General features: G+C 35.8%; 1 protein-coding gene across 4 annotated transcripts in view; it reads left to right on the forward strand.

Annotated features, from left to right (window-relative positions):
• The first annotated feature begins 4,786 nt into the window (after positions 1–4,786).
• The window catches only part of ephb2 (EPH receptor B2), a 158,439-nt gene continuing 139,023 nt past the window's right edge, over positions 4,787–24,202 (forward strand). For all 4 annotated transcript variants that reach the window (XM_015375333.1, XM_015375335.1, XM_015375334.1 and 1 more), the window contains exon 1: positions 4,787–4,959. In XM_015375333.1, coding sequence (XP_015230819.1) covers positions 4,908–4,959 — 52 coding nt within the window. In that variant the 5' untranslated portion in view covers positions 4,787–4,907. The remainder of the gene's footprint in view (positions 4,960–24,202) is intronic.

The following is a 24,202-nucleotide window of genomic DNA, read 5'->3' on the forward strand; positions in this document are numbered from 1 at the left end:
ATCCGCCATTTATTTAAAGCATTTATTTTGTCATGACTGTCGGATGAATTATTTTTTACAAGACTTCATTTTTACAAGAATCTTGCCTGGATTTATTGTGGTAATAAAAAATGCTGTCTGTCCTCTGAAGGAATTTCCATTTAACTGTGCCAGTGGCCCTGTGTAAACCAGAGACAACACTGACGGCAGTCACTCTCTTAATCATCTTATTTTGTTGGAGAAAACACATATTTGAACTTGAAAAGGAGGCTTCATTGTGCCGAAGTACATTTACTTGAAGAGTGACTCATTTCAGGTCCTGGAAGTTTACTAGTAAAGCTTCAACAATGTCTGTAAAGTTATCTTAACAAGACAATAAACGACCGCTTGCCAAGACTCTCGGTCTATTTAATTAAAGCTGAAGCTTCTTAGTGGGATTGAATGAAATTTTTGGCAGAGGTAAAGCAATATGCTGGGAAGGTGGTGAGGGTCAAGTGGAGTCCACTGGGGTGAGAGTCCAAGCTTTTCTACATGCATTTTATTTAATTTTTTTTCAAGACTGCAAAGAACCGGGGCGTGCAGGTGGAGCAGTGGTTAGCGTGCACAACCCAGGTACGGAGTCCTTAGTCTTCGATGCGGCGACCCGGGTTCAAATCTGGCCAGGGGTCCTTTCCTGCATGTCTCTAACCCTCTCTCATACCCCCTTTCCTGTCATACTACTGTTGAAAAAAACAAGCCACTAGTGCCATAAAAACACACACACAAAAAAAACTGCAAAGAACCCAAATGGATCCTGTGTATCAGATGACTAAATATGGTGACGGTAGTTTGGCAGTATTCCCTATCAAGGACCTGGAATGAGCAAAAATATCAGGAAATAGGCAGTTTGATTTTATTTATCTCACTGTTATCTGCAGTGATTTAACAGAGGAGCAGGAAACTGTATCCAAAGCCCCGACGTAAAACTGATCCAATGTTTGGCTGATGCCGAATAATTTCAGTTTAAAGCTGAAGTCTGTGTTTGCCAGTCAGAACAATAATTTCAGTCTAAATGCATGTGACTGTTTTTAGACCAATACATTTTATGAAGATAATTTTTATGAAAAAAATAAAAACACATTTTATTGTCTTGATTATTTATCAATATTGTTGCAAGTCTGCATCTTTTCTTTAAACTGCCAGGCCTAAATGATGCTGCCTGTGAATGTTCATCTTTTACTCTCTAGGTGGCAGTGTTGATACAAGACCTAAAACTGCATTGAGAAGCATCTCCACCATAGATACCAGGTTTGTGTTGCCAGTGCTTATTCATAAATCTCATCATAGAGTTGTTATGACTTTTCAGACATTTTTTTATTTTGAATTCTTGCCCTGTGGATGCAATTAAGGTTGTGCAAAAGCATTAAATTTTGATTGAATTAGTTGTATCCTTTAATAGAACACAGCTGCTTCCTTACAATAAGGATATATTCAAATCAAAATGAATACAACCTTTTTATTATATTTATCTGCACTGAATTAAAATTAGATTGTTTTTATATTTATACTTAAAAAAGCAGTCAAACACAACTTGCAAAGGCAAACCAACATAACAGCAAAATGAACTCGAATTATAACATTTCAAAGTAGTTTGGACTATATTGCATACTTATAAAAAAATATTTTACCTCCTCACTTAATCATTTCCTTAAATTATTCTTTGGTTACATTTTTGTACTCATCTTTTTGCAAACTTTCTGTTTATCGACATTAAACAAGAAATTTCCTGTCCTATTTAGAAAAAACATAACAATTTCAATGATTAATTACATTATTTCGCATTTGTTTTAGAATGCAGGTTGGGGTCATGATAATGCTTTTCCCTTTACAATCCATGGGGTCACGCCATTTACATATTGATTACATCTAAACCTTTTTAATTTTGCAAAAAAACAAACAAAAAACAAACAGATTTTTTCTATTCCTAATCAGTTTTTTTGAGATGATCCATAGCAGGTCTTTAGTTGCACTTACATTAGGTTTCCTGCTGTAAACGGTAAGCGATATACAGTTTTAAAGCTCTTACCTGCCGTTAGTGCCCTATTTTTGGCTTTCATTGGATTAAAGACATATAAGGAAACGTGAGAGGATTTATGCCGCATTCTGACCCGTTTTTTTCATATTTCAAATATTTTATTTCAGCCATAACAAACATTGTATCCATTATTACACAGCATGGCATAGAGATCTTTATCGGCTACATTCAAAAAGTATTAATATCATTTCTTTAACATCTTTCACTTCACTTCTGGCTCAAGTCAATACTGAGCTTGTATGGAACTCATTATAGAGTGGGAAAGCTGCTTTCTCAGTGCCTTGCCATTTTGTTCCATCTGTTTAGAAGTCACCTCAACATGATCTGAAGCCAGCCAGTCAAGTGACCTGGAATCAATACAGTCCAGCTCAGTGGAGGAAAATAAATCAGACTGCTTCATTTAACCCATAAGAGTTCTGCTGCATAGCTACAGCACCACGGCTTGTAATGAGAAAGGCATGTTTGATGACAAACTGATTCTTCCTAATTCTTCTTTCTTATTCAGCTTCAGCAACTTCTGACTTTGTTTCCAGGAGGTATATCGCTGCATGCTTTCCAGCGCATGGTGGACTGTCATGAGCTTCCATTAAAAAAAACAAAAAAAAAACAAACAACAAAACAATTTATGTCTTTTGCTCCTTTTAAATAAGACCTAAATCAGCAATCTTTGTGTAACCTGGTATTTTATCATATAATCTCTATAGGTGTCATATATATATATATATATATATATAACATTACTGCATGTATTGCTTTGCATAAGACAGGAAGCAGTTCATTATTTTTCAATTACAATTTCTGCCACTGCATACTTTACCTCCAAAAGTATATTCAGTCTGCTATATTATACAAATGTTATCCTTTCTTAAAAAATAACGATGTAATTTAACCAACAATTTTGGAGCATTCAACTTATTTTACAGAGTTGTAAAAATAAACTAATTGGAAGCCTCTCTAAAAAAAAAATTATAAACAGTAATCTCATTAAAGCCGCGTGTAACTTATGATAGTAATATATGTAAGAACTATTTACAAATATATAATATTATTTGATATAAAGCATTGTGTTTTCTTTTAAGATAAAATTATTCCTTCTAGTAAAGCTGGAAAACGTAAAAACTTCCAGATGATCAATTTATTTATTTATTTTTTGCTTTTTAATGTTTTTTTTTTTCTTTTTTTCGGTTACATCTGTTGCACTCTTCCAACAAAGTTACGTCTTCATCTTTTTATTTTCTTGGGGTATTATACTACATTTGATTCAAATGAATATAATCATTTTGCTTTTAAACGGCTTAAAAAATATTACTCATTAAAAAATCAATAAGTTAATATATGGTATATGTCATGCTTATTTTTTATTTGTGTTATCATTTTAAATGACTCTCTTTTTAATTATCAAATTTTAAATAAATTCCTAAAGCATAAAAACATGTTGAAAAAGTGACTTTTTTTTTTTTTTTTTTACAAAGCTGTAGAAGAATTAGTGAATGGTACAAAGAAAATAATTTACCCAATAAACGTTAAATATGTAATTAATTATTCATAAGATTATGATTTGGCATTTCAATCTGTGGATGGGAAATTATCACCAATAATTCAAGTTTTTATTACCATTGATGTATGATAATGAGCCATAACCTTGACTAGTGTTTATTTATTTATTTTTTTACTATTTCTTCTGCAGGAAGAAAAATTGTTCTTTCCATGTAAACTAATCCCCATTTTCACATGAATTTGGACCCATTTGAAATAACTAATTTGGGCTGAAACAATAAAATTAAGTTATATCTGCTATTGGGATATTCCATGCCATATTCCATATATAAAAGGTGACCAGGCATGTGAAAACATTTACTTCTTTCTATCTATCTAACCTATTTAGCCATGAGAATGGTTTATTATATTAATTGGAGAGTTAAAAAGGAAATGATACACATAGTTGCAAAACCTGCAAAAAATACTACTGTTTTGACCCTGGAAACAGTGATTTATGTAAATAATAATTAGCATATATGTTTTCAAGAAACCAAAAAACAAAACAAAACAAAACAAAGCCTAAAACGATAAAACAAAAAAATCGGATAATAATAATAATAATAATAATAATAATAATAATAATAATAATAATAATAATAATAATAATAATAAAAGCGCATCATGGTCTAACGATGGAAGTGGCTGAACAGTATCGACTAATAAAAAATTTAAATGAAAGGAAAATGTGAAGATAAATTGCAAACTTACTTCTTATGTTTTTCCCGGTTGGTCACCTGTTACAATCCGCGCGGAGATGTCAAATTGAGTTTCATTATGAACCTTAAAGAAACATTGGAGCTTTGTTTATACAAAGATTAACCTGTAATTCCAATCTGAGGAGTGTGGGACTGAGAATAAATCTCTCCATCTTTTATAACATCTCCCTCAGCAATTCATTATCGCAAGGTGAGGCTCTGAGGATAGTCCGTCTGTCTATGATTGACAGCAGGGTGAACTGAAGTGGAAGTGAAGGGGCGAGCACTTCCATTTAAAACAGGTTAAGCTAAAAGCGTGAATAGTTAAAGTAATTTACTGGACTAATTATAAATGTATTTATTATCTATATCTGCTGTAAAGGGGACTTGAGTAATCCAGGGGAAGAAGTGTATGCTGTGCGTCTGTGTTGCTTGGTTCTCCCCCCTGTCTGCTCTTTCATGGTTTCGTCCAAACTTGGTCCAGATTTGAGTTGGTTTTGCTCTGCTATCTGAGATCGCTCAACTGGAGGAGAAGGACCGCCAGTCCCATCTCTGTGTTTGCCTTCAATGGCTTTCTGGACTTATTTTATTTGAATGTCTGGGCATTTGCATCACCAATAATGGATATTTTATGGATATTATGGAGCATACCGACCGTAATAGCTGTTGAAGGTAAGACCCTGCGCGCATCTCGACTGCTGCACGCGCATCCTCGCACCGGCTTGAGTTTTAGACAAAGCGCGTGTATAAATTCGCCCTTTATTATGCTTAATTAATCATTTTTATCCTCGTCTTATATTAATTTGCCATTGGCGCTTTTTACTGTGCCGAAATGCTGCACATCGAGTTTTTTTTGGGGACGCTAGGATGATAATGGGTCACAAAACACATGCACTTGCAGCACACTGTACCTAATAACGCTTAATAACCTAATTTCCGTCTAAAACTACCGGCTTTTGTGTGGTTACCTACACGAGGATAAAAACATTAATTGGGACAGACGCTTCTGTATGTGGAGGTGTGTCTATCTCAGTTGTCACCTGGGAATAAGCAACCAAATACCTCTGTTTATACCCTTATGTTATTTACAAACATATACAAACAGAACATCAGCCAATTTGACCCTTAAAAGCCTTTCTTTTTTATGTTTTTTAGAACATAGTGCAGTCAGTTGTTCAGAGAGCTTAGCAAAGCAGCAAAGGGCATCATTCAGTGTGGCTTAGAGCACAATGAAACAGGTTGAATGGTAAAAACAGCTTTTATAAGCTTTCAGGTATTCACAGGAATCTATGCATAAAAGTTACTTAGTAAGGCTTTCTGCACAATAGTCTTCTATCAGGGCTTGTGACTTTATTGTAGCCGTCAAATCATTTAAAGGCTACAGAGTAAAACAATTGTTTTTAATAAATCAAACTAAAAAATAAAAGTTTCCTCTCAATTTATTATATATTTTTTTGCAAGTTTTCAGTTGCAGGAATGAGTTAGCCCTATGACAAGTCAAAACACACCATGCTGAGCAGTGGTAAGTGTCAGCCTAGTAATTTTTTCCAGCCTATTTTGAGGATGCGTTCAGAAAACAAATGTATCCTCCTTCCTCTGGTCAGTTTAACTAAACCTCATAATAACAGGTGGAGCAAAGACACTATTCCAAACCAAACCGAGATCTAACTGCAGGATAAATTTTCCCAAAAAAGAATAAAAAACAATTGAAACATAGGAAAACTTCATATTCAACTTTAAACCATTTGTACGTGCCGCTTATGCAGGTTTGTTGTGCAGGTTAAAAACCTGATAGCCTCCTTGTTCTGTCAGGTCTGGCACAGGCTCTGGTAAGCATCATGCATATTTACAGGAGCCACCACTTACTGTTCTGGTTTATGTTTTTTAATTCAGTTAAATATAATTTTCAGTGGAACAAGTTACAGTATACACTGACCGGTTTAATATTTTCCTGATACTTTTATAATATTTATAAGTGTCTCATAAAACAGCCCCGATCCAATTTTTAGTTTTTTATATAATCAAAAAATAGGGAAAACACAACATGTTATTTTAAAATAAAATCATTATACCACAATTATATTTTTGTGGCCGTATTCCGCTAATAAAACTAGTGTAAATAGTTTAGATTAAAGCTGTAAATTAATTATTTTTATTATTTTATAATAATTAATAATATAATTATTATTATTATTATTTTCGGCTCGACATAAACAGTTTTTATATTAAATAAAAATTGCATTAATTAAAAAAAAAGTTGCTCTGATGGTTTGTGTGTAACATTATACTTTATATATGTGCATTATCACAACAATTTGATATGATTTAATTTGTGATGTTTTTGCTTGATTTGCTGTTGAAGTAACAGTTTGTTTTTCTGTCCAAAATTTGTTTTTACTGGTCTCTTCAAGTTCAAGGGAAGGACAGGATATGAAAACTGCCAAAAATAACAACAATTTCACACTACTCAGGGTTCCACCTCTACTTTTTTTTTTTTTTTCTTCTCTCTCGTTCAAAATCAATCAGAGCAGCTGTTGTTGTTTTTTTCACTTTTCTTACTTTTCAGTCCTGGCCGTAATCATACATCACCTTTAAAATGCACAGTATGAAATCTTTCAATGAAAAAATCTGTAACACAATTCCATCTGGATTTAACGGTGACGCTAGGTTCAGGATTCAAAACGCAGCATGTACATTTCAAGGACTTTTTGGACGGTCGGTTCAACACCACTTTTTGTTTCAAAACCCAACTAAGCCCGTCGCCGACTGAATGCCGTCCCACATCTGAATTCTACCCTGTGACTCATCCTGTTTGACTGTCCAATGAGAGCGAACCACTGGCTTGCGTAGGAAAAATTAAGAGTTGAAAAAGAGGTCACTGCAGCTCTAATCTGTAAAGAAAAGGATGTCTATCCCAGCATGCAACAGTAAAAGAGCCCTCCAGTGGATTTTTCTGACAAGTTTATTGAAGAGACGACTTTTCCTCTCTGTTTTTTTAAGTAGTTGCAGACATCTTTACATGCCCCTGGCTTTCGGCGTTACAGATAAAATAATTGTTATTTAATTTCTCTTATTTACTAGCAGAATAAACGCTGCACTTTATAAAAACTTTGTATTTGAATAAATCAATGCAACTCCAAGTAAATACGCAACAAAATCTCAATACGGCATTTATGATAACCTCGGTTTCCGAGGAAGCAAACATCAAAGAGCTATTTGTTATACAAATAATCGATGAATCAAGCAGGGACCATGTTAGGACGGCTAAGAGGATTAGAACTGTGTCTTAACTTAACAAAATCCCAGCTGTGCCTCAAGTGTCCATTTTACAAATAGTACGTTAAATCTGCCATCCATGCTAAAAACGACAATACTGTAAGCTGACACTGAAGGATCATTATTTGCATCGAGACTATTTCTGTTTTCCTTTAAGTCTCGTTTCTATTCAAACTACTGCACAACAGCACCTCCCAGCACTCAAAGCTGTGCATGAAGTTAATTCATCCTTTCCATTCAGCCATAATCCAAAAGCATTTATACACAGCGTGGAACACAAAACAACTTTAAATTAGAGTTAATGTAAGCTGATGCCATGTGCTATTGGTTTAGTTAAAGGCAGGGGAGAGGCTCTTTATGGAAATTAATAGACGCAGTACTGGCAGGGAAATTAGCCTAACTCTGTCAAACATGTCTATGAAAACACACCGTGGATTTATCCCCCTTATTAGCTTTCCCATTTATTGTCATCAGTGTTAAGTTGACAGTCCTACTAACAACGGTGACACCAATCTAATTCAGTCGAGTGGAAATTCTCAGATTCATTTTCAGCCATAAAATTGTTGTAGCCTGTATTGTTAGGGGGAAATGAGTTTTACAAGATGGATTATTTGGCTGTTCCACTCTTGCTCCCCCCCCCCCTTCTCCTCTATTGTGATGTTTTAGTTTGTACTGTCCAAATGTTTTTCTGGGAGGTTTGGTGTTGCTATGATGCAACAACGCTCTCATCCAGACTTGTATGCATGTCATTGTCGGTGTGAGTAGGATGATAGATCACTTTGATACAGCTTTTTTTTTTTTTTTCCTGTCGTTCTTTGAAGGAAGCATAATGGGAGCAAAACCACAGCAGAAGATGGTGAAGTGCGGTAGAATGAAATCACAGCGTGGAGTCTTTAAAAAATGTCTCACAGATTTGATTGCATTTCAGTATGCACCGCATTCCTTTAGCTCTGCATTCAGGACTGGACACCATACAGCTAAACACTGGCAAACATGTCCCAAGTTGATGTTTTACACTTCTAATAGGTTCAGTATTGCATATTATGTTGTTTTTCTTTTTTTGGATGCAGTTTGTTTTCACTACTATATAATCACAGGATATGGAAAAGCTTCACAACTGAAGAAAACTTTCTTATTTCTGTAAGTTGTAGTATTTGTCATGTTTAGTCGATGTGTTTAGCTGATGATTTTTTTATTGTCTTAATTTCAGCAGCTGCTTCTGAAAAGATTAGATTGAAGAGTGTGAATGAGACACAACTTTGTGTTTCGGAGAGGTAAAACGATAGGTTTCTGAAATGGGCTCAGATGGAAGTGAAATGAGTGACCGTATACAGTCCAGTGTTTTCTCAGTCCACCCAGTGAGCAGATGCATGGAGCTGCCCTGCACGCCAACCGCCACAGTAGGCTTTCACAAAGAATCTGTCTCTATTCAAACCCTAATCCATGCTGCCGAGGGCCCGGGCATTGTCACTTTGCATGCAAAATTTCAATTAGTGCTGGTACCAGTTGTTTCACTTGAAGGGGGTGTCGCATTTCTGAGACATCTATGGCTACCTCTAGGGTGTGATTAAGGCAGTATCAGTGATTTACTTAAGAAAATCTTTTTTCTCCCTGTATCGCATAAGGTTATATACACTGTGACTGAGCAGCTTAGCATTATGGTGGCCACTGTGTGTATTACATTATATAAAGACTTTGATTGCGATAGTTATTAAAACAAACAGTAATGCATAATCGCTTATTGTTTAAAAAATTAATGAAACAAATCAAGGTTGATGGGTTGTCTGGGTCAGATGTGTTAAAACTTTAAGAGGGGATTTCTCTTTGATCGATTTCTGCTCCACGCTGGCTTGAGCACATTGCTCCTGGCATCCGCCTATTGAAGCGTTTTAACTAAAGTTTGATTCCAAATTGTGATGGATAGCTTGACACTGTTTCCATGCCTTTAACTGTTTGGATCAAATTGCTTGGGTTAACTTTTGTGAGCCAACTCTCCTTTTAGTCTTCTTTCTAACAGACCTTTGCTGGGTTGAATTTAAGCTAAAATGGTATTTAAGTGAACAGTGTTGACATGGTGTTGAAAAGCCTTCAAGTTGCCGGAGTTTCAGACCTGGCAACACTTTATAAATCAATGATCTTGTAGGTACTTCTAATTTGTTCTGCTATTTATCCTTGCCAGTAATACTGTTTAAAAAAGAAAGAATAAGATGACTGAATGGAATCTCATGAGCTGTACTCACGCTCCACTGAAAGAAAAGCTCATATGAGAAGTGACCATGATGTCTTAAAACAAAATTATCATTTAAATAGAACAGCAATGTTGTACTTTTTGATTGTGTGTTATATATTTAAATCTTGTTCATTACACCACAGTTTTGATGTTTGATGAATCTGTTTTATTTTTTGTGGTCTATTTTATCCAGAGGATAATGTTTTATTTTTATTGTTTATGTCTCTCCTTAAAAGAGAGCAGGTGCCAGTATAGTCTTAGGCTTGACTAGTTTCCAAGGAGCAGATGGTCAGATATGGCTCCTCCATGATGCTATCTTGAATGGAAATATCATCAACAGGTGTTTGAAATCCTTCAATATGCTGCAGCATGCTGCCAGAGCTAAGCTTGATGCTGAAATGGATTTATTTGAAATTAGATTTGGCATGCCTTTATGGCTGTTTATATTTGTAAATAAAGATGGGAAAATCAGGCAATAATTTTAATTTTTAAAGCACAATGGGCTTATTTTAGTATCATAACGCTCATAACAGTCATGTGATGAGGTTGCATATCTGTTATTATACTTTCCTAGACATACAGTATGTACTGTACATATTTTTTGAAAAAATCTTTCCAACACAGTCCTCCTTACGGATGGAAATCAGTTTTTTTCCACCGATGACATTTTATGCATTTATACTAAAGGGTTTTGCTTTCGATCGATTGGGCATTGTTCAGTAATAAATTCTCCCTTTTATGGCCACATAAACAAACATTTTTTTAACAAAAAAATGTGCTGTGTAATGCACTTGTTTTAAGTTTAATAACATTTTCAAATGCTTAAATAGACATAATTTTACCTATTTATGTTTAATTTAATAATTCTAGCCCTATCGAGGAATCTGCTGCAGATTTGTGTCTGTTTTTCTATCTGAATGGGTCTTATATGAATTTTCTGGAACTAAGCTAAGAAAAATTGTTTTATATTGGAAATGTCTCATAAAATAATAACCACTTTCCCAATCTAGCATGACGGTTCTGCTTAAAACACCATGTAAATAGAATTGCCCAATTTTCTTCTAAAGACATTATAAATGTAATAGTTATTTTGTTGTACATATATAAAAGTAGCAGTATCGTCGTTGACGATATCGGATTGTCGATTACACATTTCAGAGATATTGGATTCTGTGCTTAAATGTCAGTCAAACCCATTTGCACAGGGACAGATAAAACCTTTCAATAAACCAAACGTTACTCGCAACATATCTGACTCACAATTTACATGAACTATTTTCATTAATTTAATAAATAATTATTCACATACTTATTATTATATTAAATTGCACTTACGGTATTAACCACTATTTGTTTTTCCTCTGAGCACGGGGCAGCCGGCTTGCTTGGACTTGACAAAGAATCACGGGATACCCGAGGCCACGTAAGATACAGCAGACATGTCCTTCAAAACGTGTCAAAAGAAGGCTGCATTTGTGGGCTGTATATGAAGGGGGTCTTCGAATACGAACAGGCCGCAGTACAGTGCTATTACATAATCAGACACAGCCACTGAATTTCGAACTCAGCCTCAGACTACTGCCTGTGCAGCAGTCAAAGCTTCCAATGATTCCCCCAGAATTAAAAGTCTGAATGGAAATATGATATGTAGCCTTTTTTTTTTCTTTAAAGTCGTAGGGAAACGGCTGTTCCAACCGTTGCATTTCTGAATTCTACCGAGTGGTGCCCGACTTTACACTAGTGAATAAAGTGATTGTGATTGGTCGTTTGACAAGGGGGCGGGATTGTTGTGGCGGAGGGTTCGCAAGCAAGTATGGTTGTGGCCGTTTGTCAGAAGTATCTAACTTAATGCTAGTAGGTTCCCAATGAGAAATGACATTGGGACCAAGTAGCACTTAGCAACGACACTGTCAAGGAACACTATGGACAGCGGAAACATGCAAGAGGAGGAGTTTTTTGTCAGAGGTCATGGATAGTCTCCTCCATCATACATTTTTTAGTTAGAGGTGGAAAGAGGGGATGAAGTGGTTTTGGAAGAGGACGCCAGGGCGGCAGAAGCTTTGTTTGGTGCAGAAGGCTTACAGCCGTACATGTTTGAGCCCTTGCCTCTCAACGCTGCCAGTTCTATTAGCTCTACGCCTGCTGAAGACACAGACGTCCATCCCCGTGAACACTGGGACGGAACTCAATGGGAAAGGAAATGATTCTTATTTCAACCGTTGCGTATATTAGCTGCAACATATGAATCAAGATGTTATGACCGAAAAAATTTGATTGACAGTTAATCGTTGATATATGATTGGCCGAATTTAGGTGTACAAGCTGATGTATAACTAACTGGCCTGCATAAAATAAAGAAAAAAAAATCACAGATTGTAAGACAGGATTTTTTTAAAATAGAAATGTTCTAAAATTTGTGACAATATAGTCTGATAAAGAGGACATTTATATACATGTTTAAGCCAGAATGATTTGACATTTAAATTTGACTTCCCTATGACTTTAAAACTGTGAAATAATTCAGCGTATGAGCGTTGTTTCAACAGTCCTAGCGGACACCCCCCCAGCGTCTCAGGGCAGAGAAAACTGGCATTTTTTTCCTTATCACTTTTGCGACCTTTTGTGTTTTTAATCTTTCAAATTTAGATGTGTGATAAATAAACAATTTTTTATGGTTTGACAAACTGAGGGCACGCATTTTTATTTATATTTTACACTGTCTTATGATCTTAATAGAAGAGTACTTCTAATGATTAAACAGCTAATTTACATACTTTGTCTTTTTAGTCAACACAGGAGAAAAAAAAAATACTACTAAACATGGTTGCATTTGTCAAGGAAGATTTGGCTGTTGAATCTGCCAGAAAGTTGCTAAAGCATGCAAAAATGATGACCTGTTTTCAATATTTAATCAAGGAATATATGAGGATTTTAAACCAATAACATGAAAACAAAAAAGACTAAACAACCTGTAGAATAACTGAATATCTGAGATTATGCTTCGTTTATTTATTTTTTAAAAACCACAATCTGGTAGTAAGTCGTTAGTATGAAAATAGTCCTGAAGTAATATTAGCCACTACTTAAATAAAAAAACAAATCTATCTTTTTCTGTTTTTGTTTATCTGCTCTGTATTGAGGCAAAGTTCGTACTTATTGGTACGAATAATTACCAATAAGTTAAGTAAATAAATAAAGGAACGAATGATTGGAGGTTTATTGATAGAGCTATTTGCTGTACAAGATCTAGCAAAAACCTTACATAAAAAAATGTGCTTGAAGGACTCAGACAAAGAAATGATAATGAGCTTTTCCATTGATCCCATTGGTTTAAATTTTATCAAGAGCTTTTGTTTCTCTGGAAATATTGTTAAAGTGTCTTCTTTTATTTTAATGTGCCAATTGACTGAATAATCGCCTCTTGATCTTTAAATGTTTTAACAATCAACATTAAACCTATCTGAATGATGATTTCAAGACAGATTGTTCACTCAGCCATCCTATTTAAGTCTCTCTTGGATCTGGTGTGTCTTTTTAAACGCCATCACAGTTATGTTTTTGATGCCTTTCAGGTCTCAGGTTCCAGTCACTAAAATTATTATACTCAATTACTTGCTTAATTTTAACTAAAGAGCAGCATTAGATAATTGAATGTGAGGAATACACCTGCGGCATAAAGGGAATAAAAATGTGCTGTCGTCTTGCTCATTAAAAGTGACAAGTTTTGAATAGTTCAACAGGAAACTTGTTTTTACCTCTCCGTAACCTTTCCAATATCTCACAGAATCTAGATCAAGGATGTGCCTATATCCTGTTATCTTAATTAGCACATGTTAATTGGCATTGCACAGTCTCTGGGTAAGTCATATTTATGAGGGAGGGCCTGATTCATCCTAACCCGTTGGGAGCCAGAGTTATTAAGGGACGGTGAAATGTATTTTCAGACTCACAAAATGTGTGAGGCTTCAGTGTCAAAATGGCCTAACGAGATCTGGGTCTAATTGGCAAATTAAATTCATTGCGCAATGTGCTTATTTGCACTCAGGTTTTACCCATTGTTAGGAAGGAGTTGCGTCCTCAACGCTCGATGTTTTTAAGTTGTGTTTTTAAGGTGTTCTAATACTTTTCGGTAGATCTCAAATTAATTCCAGTGTTTTACTGAAAACTTGAGCCGGACCAATCACTTCAACCCTTATTCATCTCACTTCCTCTGTGTGAGTGAGCCATACACATTTAACAATGTAGCGCTTCTAATTTTCAACTCACTAGAACAGGCTCCTAGGGGCTAAGATGTGGGTAGAAAGAGAGACAGGAGGAAGAGGAGGAGGGAGAGCATAGCCTGAGAGAGGTCAGACCTTGTTTCAGAGATCCTCATCCACATACACCCCAGGTACTGTGACACTGCCTTTATGTGTGCGCCTGGTGAACACAAACCCACTGGATTAGTGTCTGTCTCTCAATGTGCCTGGGAGCAGAGCCCATAGTCAGAGACAAAGCCAGGCTGATTGCGTTGTCATCTGCATCACAAAGGGAAGCTTTTTCTACCTGAACCACTGCCTGTGTGCCGCGCTGCACATCGCATCTATCAGCGACTCTGGACCCACGTGACATCTGTCTTTTGTTTTTTGTCCATCTTTGTCTTCCCATCTCTATTTTTCCTCCATTGGCCAAACCTTCTGTCCCCCAGCAAGGCCCCCTCCCCCATCCTACTAAACTAGTGTCTTAGTGTGCAACAGCACTGCTCCTTTCTGATTTTGCTGGTGGTTATGTATTTAACACAGTGTGCATCATCCTGCCTCACTACACAAAGCCAGTAAAAACATTTTTTATCTTCCTTATGCCCCTCTGGGCCTGGCTTGCTAGCTGTATCTCAGGTCTGCCAGACGGTATTATAAAAACAAAAGCTTAGTCTCTACTATTTGACCCTAGCAGGTCTATGAGCTTCATTCGGATAGAGACACCGAAGCTGAGGGGCTGCCAGCAGCTAGATCTGTTTTATCTGATTAGTGTACTTGGCAGGCAGGCCTCGCTTCTCTGTAAGTGATGACTGTGGCCCTGTGTTTGTGACCTCACCAGTTCAGCGACCATAACAGATACAGATAAAGCTTCCACCTTCAAATTATCTTCTTATGCTAGTTTGTCTTAAAATTATGTATTTTTCTGTATTTGATTATTTTTGTTTGGGAAGCACAACTTTAAAAAATAATTTAGGTCTTTATGAGTAATGTTGAATAAAGTTTAAATGGCACATTTGAAGTTCAGCTAGAGAATGACTTTTTGTGTCCTCAAGTATGATGGTTTCTCTTCCTTTGGTAATTGCATTAGCTCAGAGAATAGAAAATGATCACAAGGCAATTAAATATTTGGCCTTTGGCTGTGACTTGTCTGGTTGTGGAGAGGTGGAGTTCATTTTCTGTTTTCCCAAATTAATATGGAAATTGCAATCCTATTAGCGAAATCTTGTCAACGCTAAAATGCAAGGCAATGAAACTTGTTGCAATTTAGGGAAATTGTGAATAAATTACTCTGTGACTTCATTAAATTCTTCTGATGAAATTGTTGGTTAATTAGGATTAAATTGCAACAAAATAATGTAGAACTAGTGTTCTAATGACAGGGTTTGGTGTTGACCAGAAGAGCCCTAGACCTCAATGGTTAATATCAGCACCCATTGTAATATTAGTTCCAAAGTCAAATACTAAAAAAAGAAGTTGCAACCTTTAATACTCATCCATTTTGTGTTAACTGAATGATGATGATATTTTAAACTCAACTGAATTATGAACACTAACAACAAACAAAACGAAAAAAACTAAATACAAAGAAACAACACATTGAGAACCACCTAATTAATCATGAATTATTTCAAAATCAACAAAACTAGCACCATCTAGAAATATTGATCTCAGCAGATAATTTTGTGAATTCAATTAAAAGCCTGAAATCCCAAAATTTGTTGCATCATCTTTGATTCAACATCCTTTCCATCAGTAAACATCTAAAAAACGGGTTAGGGTTACACAGTCAATAACCCCGACTGAGCTAAGATTAGATTTTATGATTTTTTTTTCATACTTTATCAATTGACACTTCATTGAAGTTGTTTTATATTCAGTAAAGCTGATGATAAATGCTCCTTTGGGCTGAGAAAGTAATCTGCATTCACATAATCACTTGACTGGAGATGGATCTACTGGAGGAAGCAATCAGGGATATCTAACCACACTCATGCTTAAGAGCACCCTTTATTATAATATCATTTTGTTCTCCGCTTATTCCCAGAAAGTTTTTATTTTTATTTTATTATAATCTTAAACCTCTTAAAAGAGATTGAGCAGGAAATACTCTTTTTTAAAACTCATGGCCAGCATTCTGTTTAAGCAGCCAGGGAAAGACCACTGAATGTCCTTTGGTGTCATTAAAACGATGTCTGGAGTCACAAAGCTTTGTTGAGGTAATGCGGCTGACATAACAAGACTCAGGTATATAAGGAGACCGTGAAATTATGACTATTTTCCATGCCTTCCCCTGGCATGGGCCTTTGGAGAGGAATCACAATGGGTCGTTTGGGAAGGCAGCTGGGAAATCCATAGAGATTCTCAGGAGACCTGCTGTGCCTGTAAAATCAATACAGTGATCCAGCTGAGACCATTAAATGAAATGACTGCTCTATGATAAAGTTAAACATACAGAAAATTATTATCGTCAGGCCTAAATTGCCTTTTCATCTGCAAGCAGGACCGCACATCAGTAAACCCCCAGATTGTCCTCAATGCATTAAGTTCTTTACAACACTTTATTTACCTAAGATGTCCTAAATAAATTATCAGACATTTAGAATTACAGACCTGCACTGAAAATCTGTAGTTTGTTTCTATTTTGCTAACAGATGAGACCTTTAATTGACCTAAACCTTTAGTCAAGATATTCCTTAACTTTTCGTACTATCCCCTTTTTGATTTCCAAGAAGATTTTTGCAGCAGTTACACTGACCCCCACCATTCACCCCCAGTGGGCGTGCCCAATAATTCTCGGACCTATTGTTTAGCCCATCACACACACACACATACATGCGCACATTTCTCTATCCTTGTGGGTGCTTTCAATTGACTTTCATTAATTTCTAACCAATTTCTACAGCCTAATCGTGACCTTACCCTGACCCTATTATTACCAGTTCATATCTAACCTTAATCCTAACCTAAACTCAACACCTAACACCTAAGTCTAAAACGGCATTTCGGGTTGACCCTTTTAACCAAAGTTCTTTAAATCACAGTAAAGATCAAATGTAGTGGTAATGGGCTCTACAGCATCTAAATCTGTTCTGAATGTACTGATAATTGAACTTTATTGATCTCACATTGGAGAAATTTACATCTGCTTTTAAGCCATCCCCTTGGGAAGCAGTGGCCTGCCATTGTGGGGCGCCCGGGGAGCAACTTGGGGTTATGGTTCTTGCTCAGAGACCCAGAGTGGCAGTCTGTGGGAGTTGGACTCAGGATTTCAAGCTCTATGCCCTAAAGATTAGGCCAACACACCCCACTCTAGGCCGCCACTCCCCACTCTAGGCCGCCACTCCCCCCACATACGTACTTGGCTGTGGTGTGTACTACAGCAAAAACCAGACATCCCCCCACCCCTAATCTAAGCACTTCAAAGCTTTTTTCCTTAAAAGATTGTTTGCCACCTTGTAGCAGTCTGGTGCACATTTGGACAGAAATTGGTGCCGTCATGGACAGTCCCTCTTAAGGATTTGAGTGATTGAAAAGACATGCCTCGTATTCATGGTCTGTCCTCATTTCGGAGGCCAGCTTACAGAAGTGTGTGTGCTACAGTTGTACCCCTTTCTCATACCAGGCCCCCTCATTGCTGTCATAAAGACTTTAAATCTTAACGCTCCAAAAAATAATCAAAACAAATTAAATTATATACTGTACCTTAGTATGTTATTCAAGTAACAGGTGCATTATGTATATTTCCTATTAATTTAGAGAAAAAAACCCCAGAAGAAATGATAAAACTTCTTTCTCCAAATGTCCTTTGGCCTAGCTAAATTCAGTAATTTTTACACAAAAGGCCATTGTTTTGATTTATAGCTTCAGTTTGCTTCACTGAACAAAGTAAAAGGGCTTTGTGTCATTTCACCATGTGACCTAACTTTTCTTCCTTTTATAAAAGCCAGTAAAACAGAACAGTATGCAAAAAATAATTTCCTTTGATCTCTGCATCTACCGTAATATGTCCCATTTCTGAGAAACATGAAATTGAGACCGTCCTGTTTAGTGGCTTTTCTCCTCACACACACATTTTTGGCATGGCCACGTCCTAATCTCTATTTCACAGATACCAGCATGGTTATTTTCTGCATCCCAGCCTTTTTGTGTACTTCACAGTCACACAAACCTACGTACACTTCTCTGTACACCGTTTCAAATTCAGCACCTGCAGTGTTGGGCAGTCTGGCTTTTTTTGGAATTATAGTATTAACTTGGAAACCAGAAGCTAGAAGCTGGATTAGTCACTTGGAGGTGTGAACACAAGGTTGGAGCAAAGATGGCATTTCAGCTAATATTTTTAGTCACACTTTCGCTCCTGGATGTCTTCCCAGGAACCTTGATGATGCTGTTACAAAAAGAACTGAATCCTTTTTTTGTTTTCCCCCCTCTCCCCTCTTTCTCCCTAATATTGGACTCTGGTCAATCTTCATACTCACTGGAATAGTTTCCCTTTTTATCAGTTCACAATGACAAAACTCCATGTACTGTACCATAGGATTTTATAGAATGCACCAACACAAAGGTTGTCGCTATGAAGGTGGAAAGAAAAACTGACAATTTTCTAAAGATGTTTCACAAATAAAAACCTGACTCATATCCTCTTTGAACCACTAATTGATTTTGTCCTCTCCTTTGTGTAGAAGTGACATTATCAACAACACATTTAGTCTTTAAAAATACTTGATTAAGGTGTTAAATCCCTGTATTCAACTTAAAGATTCCTTCAAAAGTTGTCTTTGAATCAATTTTTAAAATTTTTTTACTAGAAAAAGAAATAGAAATCAGACATTTTTCATACCTCTTTTTTGTGGATGTAGCATTAGCAATATTAGCAATTTGCTGTTTTTTTAATCTACCATCGTTTACTGGCAGGCTGAAAGGGAGTTCCTGATTGTTGGCATCGCTTGTCTTAGTGGAACAGAATCAGGCTTGATGAAAAAAAGTGGGCTACGTTGCAAATTACATTCATCCAGGAAGGGGACCAAAATCGTACTTTGTGGAGAGCCCACATGAAAACAAAGAGCAACTCTCACCCTCCAGATTGTCTGGAAGGTTTTCAATGAAACTTAACACCAACACATGTTTTCAAATGAAAAAGTTAGTTGATCACTGCTTTGAATTTAGCTCTAGACTTTTCTCTTTCATTGAGACATATGCAAATGCTTTGATATAAGATATGTCACTGTTGCTCCCACTGTATGTTTTGAGTGTTTGCTGAAAGGTGATTGTCTGCTTCCCTGTCATCTGCAAAAGATAAATATCCTCATTCCTTGATGCGGCTACCAGCCTGTTTCAAAGTACACAGGGTATTTTTGTGGGGTGATGATTAGCAGTAGTTTTTTCTCTACACATAGGACCTTCTTTGCATGGGCCACACTCCAAAATAGACCTACAGAATGATAGGTTTGGTTCATATTATTTAGAGGTATTATATAAACCAGAAATAATTACATATGCATGCAACACTTTTCACTTTTTAACTTGCAAAGGTATGGTTGTAACATAGCAAAAGAAAATACCGTTAAAAGTTCATGACGTATGAAAACATTTCCTGCAGTTTGTAGTTTTGTAGTAAAAGTTTCTATATTTATTCAATTTTCTTAGAATCATAGTTTTAATTCGATGTTTCGGTAGTATGTACTATACAAATTTCAGTTATCTTTGTCAGTACTTTAAATATCTAAGAGATAAATAACAGAATCCGTTTGCGTAAAGCAGCACTTCAGGGGATTTTTACTCCTGTTAAACATCAGGAAAATGCAAATAAACTCTGCTCGAGCCTTCATCCTAACATTCCTGTGCAGCACAAGGGTAAAAAATTATGGTATTAAGCAAATACCAGTTTAAGAGAGCTGAAGATAAATCTGCTCCATGAAAGACTGTGCAAATATAAAGAGCAAAAACTCACACATAGAAAATAAATTATATATATATTTCTGCTGCTTTGCATAAAAAAGGAGCTAAAGGAGGAAATTAAGTTTTTGTGTAATGACATATCTAGTGAGTAAAATGTTTTCACAATAAGTGAAAACAATAATAATTTGATCACCTAAGGTCAATTGATCTTTGAGGTTTGGACACTTCACTGTAAAAGATCAAAGAGTTTAACCTTCAGATACAACTTTTTAGCAATCCAATCATAATCACAGATGTCAAAAGTATTAATTACTCAACTAGAAGTATAAATCCTATTTAAAAACACTTGTAGAAGTTAGAGTATCAACTTAAGTTTTTTATTCAGGTAAGTGTGAAAGTACCATTTTTAAAACTACCTAAAGTATAAAAGTAAAAGTAATACAGGAAAATTTTTTTAAGGACATATGCTTTAAGGCACTACCCTATTAAAAGGAAAATTTTTCTACAATTCTGGATGATAAATTCCTAACACTTAATTTTCTTAGTTTTATAACCGATGGCAACAATGTCAATTTAACTTTGCATAATCTTGAAAAACTGTTTATTTTGGTGTGTAGTGAACAACAATTTGGTTGAGCTCAGAGTCCAACCACAAAGGAATGAATTGTCTGGATAAAACAAATTATTTTGATGGTTTTAAGTTTTTATATACCAACAAGTGAAAAAGAGCTAAAATGAAAAAAAACTAATGAGTCTATTTTTTGAATGTAAGTAGTAGAAAGTGGATGTAATTGAAAAAAAAAAGTAAGAAATAGCAGTAACAAGTTGTCTAAAAAATAATTAATCTAGTAAAATGTAGATAGCCAAAATTTTTACCTAAAGGTAACAAAGTATTTGTACTTTGTGACTTGACACCTCTGATCATAATACATTTAGTTGGACATTAGGGAACTTGTTTAATTGTTGCTTTTACAAATAGTAATTTAAACCAACAAAAGGAAGCAATCTTTTTTAAAGCTTGCCTTTAAAGTGTAACAAGGCATCAGCACTATGAAATCACAATGCTTAATCCTCCGTTTCACAAAGGAAGTGTGCTAAAGTCCTCACACACTCCTTACACACTTACACTTATGTTAGGTAGGAAGAGGGCACTTCTCAACAGCTCAAACTCGAGTCTCATTTCAAAACAACTCATTTGCAGCCATCCTCATCTCTTTTGTCCTGTTTTGGCCTTTCCCTGAGGAAAAAAAAAGGAAAGAAATCCTCTTTTCTCTGACAAGGCACCACCTGTCATCCCGATGCTAATGTGAAACGTTAACAGGAGGCTGGATAAAACCCACCACTTTGTAGAAATACATTACCTGTCACCCTGTCTCTGGATTTGAACTCCTCTACTACCAAAAGATTTAAGGTCCCTTTGCTAGGTTGTCAGAAGAGACATGATTGTGCCTGTGGTCATAAAGAAACATATGTGTAAGTTTTTTTGAAGGCTTCAAGCAATTGGCACCAGATGTGTGCTGTGAATGGTGTTATTTTTTTTTTCTCACATAAGCGTGCGTCTGTCATTGTGTACAGCTGTGTGAAGGGAGAGTTAAGTCCTTTTCACGTAGAGTGACGAGGAGGTGAGAACCAGCAGGTCTAATTGAAGCACTTAATGGTTGTGTCTGAAACCATCACCCCGGCCGACATTGCACATGGAGAAGCTCGTCATTGTTGAATTGCATCTGATTTAAATGCTCTAACACAAAGAAAAGCTGTTGGCCGAGACAGCAGATTTTTAAATATGCAAACATTGCTTTATGAATATTGACATACTTCATTCTTTCAAAGCAGATGTGAAACATTTGTATAGCAGGTAGACATTTACTTTGGGCCTCTCTGAAGAGTCCCATTATGTCTGTTCGAGCATAATGTAAATTAACATAGAGTACATTGTAACTAGCTCTCATATTTCCTAATTAAATGTTTGTCATCATAAAAGCAACAAAATGGTTTTAACAGGATTTTTATTTCCTTAATGTTACTGTAATTTAGAAATATTAACATGGTAAAATAAACAGATTCATAATTTATCTTCTCATATTTGTTCATTTTTATGGTTAGATTCATTGAAGATATGAATTTTGAACAATTCTTACCTTGGAAATCAATAATTTCTTTGCTAAATGCGTACCAAAAATATCAATAAATAACAATACCTCTGGTTGTTTTCTCTGTCTTGATTTGCTTCGAGCCCTGTTCCAACCACATCCCTCCCTTTTCCCAGTCAGATTTGTCTGGCCTTGATCCCAGCAATAGCTTTCTTCCAGGATCCGTCTCTGTCCATCCCACTGCTGCCACAGGCCAGATCCCAGCTCAGCTCTCAGTTCCAATGAAAAGCATGCTCGATGAAGAGAATGTTTATGCACAGTTCAGACACTAAAACTCATCAAATATGTTGCAGAAGGGTCTAATATTGGTCAGATTTTTAGCTCATGGGGAGTGAGGAGGTTTTTTTTGTTTTTCTTTTCTTGCATCTGGCTATCAATGACTAGTGTTAGTTTCCGAGTGCCAGTTTAGGAGGATGTTGAACAGGTGGGTGGTAGATTTTGTTATATTAAACATAACTGACATAGTGAAGTGTTCCTGTGGGATTTACCTTGGAAAAGGTGGGAGGTTGTGTCAGAGGCAAAGTGAGGTTAGGTATAGCGAACAGACTGTCATTATTCTAAGGCTTATACAGCTGGTTTGCATATTTCCCAAAGACAGTTCTAATCCTGTGGTTGAACTCAGAAGATGAACTGTGTAAATGAAAAGTGAATTTAAGATACTCTACATGATTTAAATTTTAAAATCTTAGGTTGGTTGATTGAAGGTAGATAAAAAATCTAACACAAGGTGTAGCTGCTCTTTTCCCATGCTAATAATCTTATTATATACCAACACTTTGTTCTGTCTTACACAGTGCTGTATTCTTTTAGAGCACATACAGATATTATACAGTAGATAGATAGCTAGCTAGCTAGCTAGATAGATAGATAGATAGATAGATAGATAGAGAGATAGAGAGATAGAGAGATAGAGAGATAGAAAGAAATCAGGCTAGCAACTAACTATTTTGAAATTGATTAAACTGTTGATTTTCTTTTGATTAATCCAGTAATAATTGGACAGCCAAAGGTTCCCACAAAAAAGATTATTTTATTATATTTAACCATGTAACACCAAAACTTTTCCACTTCTGGATAGAGCACATTTCTTTATTTATCTTAAATGCAAAATGTTGATTAGTTTATTTCCCAATTTTGGTATTATAATATATNATAATATATACATATATATATATATATATATATATATATATATATATATATATATATATATATATATATATATATATATATGTGTGTGTGTGTGTGTGTGTAAGTGGAAGTCATTTGCAGTTGTGCCGTAATAGCTAATTAAAGCCCCTGGAAACTCAAAAATGTTTAACGCTTAATACATTCCTGTGTAACTGTGCAAATCCTAACTGAAACCCGAATGTGTGCAAAAATGAAAAAAGGACTTCCAGTCGTAAAAATGAAAAGTTAGGAGCAATAAAACTAAAGCCCTTTTTGATGTGATAGGTTTTTAACCTTATAATCTAATGTAGAGTGTGCCCCAAACACAAAAAAGTTTAACTTACTTTTGCCAACACAGCCTTCTATGTTTACTTACTAAGTTTAGTGTGAGAGGAATAGAGCAGAAGCTCCCATATTAAGTTCTTTAACTATAACTGGAAATTATTTTACACCAGTGACACTAAAATGGAAACACAACACATTTTAACTTTGAGGATTGAAATCTACATGATTTGTTAAAATGCACTGAAGAATGTGTATTTATGTTCAAGACTACAGAAGAATGTGGAGTTAGATTCTGAAAACACTCCTTTAATATTCTCACATTCATAACAAAGAGATCCATCAGTAAAGTATGAGTCATTGGTTCCTTTTTAGCTCACTGGCCAAAAGACTCTTGCTGATTGCACAAAGGTCCGAATGGTTGAGGGACTTCCTACAAACAACATTCACATATTTTTCTTGGACTTCTAGATCCTGAATTGACTTCTCATCGTCAGGGAACGTATTTAATGTGCAGATTACTATAGCACAGCTTGGCAGGATGTGTTCAGAGCAATATATTACACAGATGTGATGAAGTTTTGCATGAGCACTGAAGGAAGGAAAATCATACCTAATCCCATCATTAAGATTTCAGAAGTGAGCTTGTCATTTCTGCCACTACGTGAACG

This window comes from Cyprinodon variegatus, unplaced genomic scaffold, assembly GCF_000732505.1.
Source record: "Cyprinodon variegatus isolate N-32 unplaced genomic scaffold, C_variegatus-1.0 Scaffold117, whole genome shotgun sequence".
Taxonomy (NCBI): domain Eukaryota; kingdom Metazoa; phylum Chordata; class Actinopteri; order Cyprinodontiformes; family Cyprinodontidae; genus Cyprinodon; species Cyprinodon variegatus.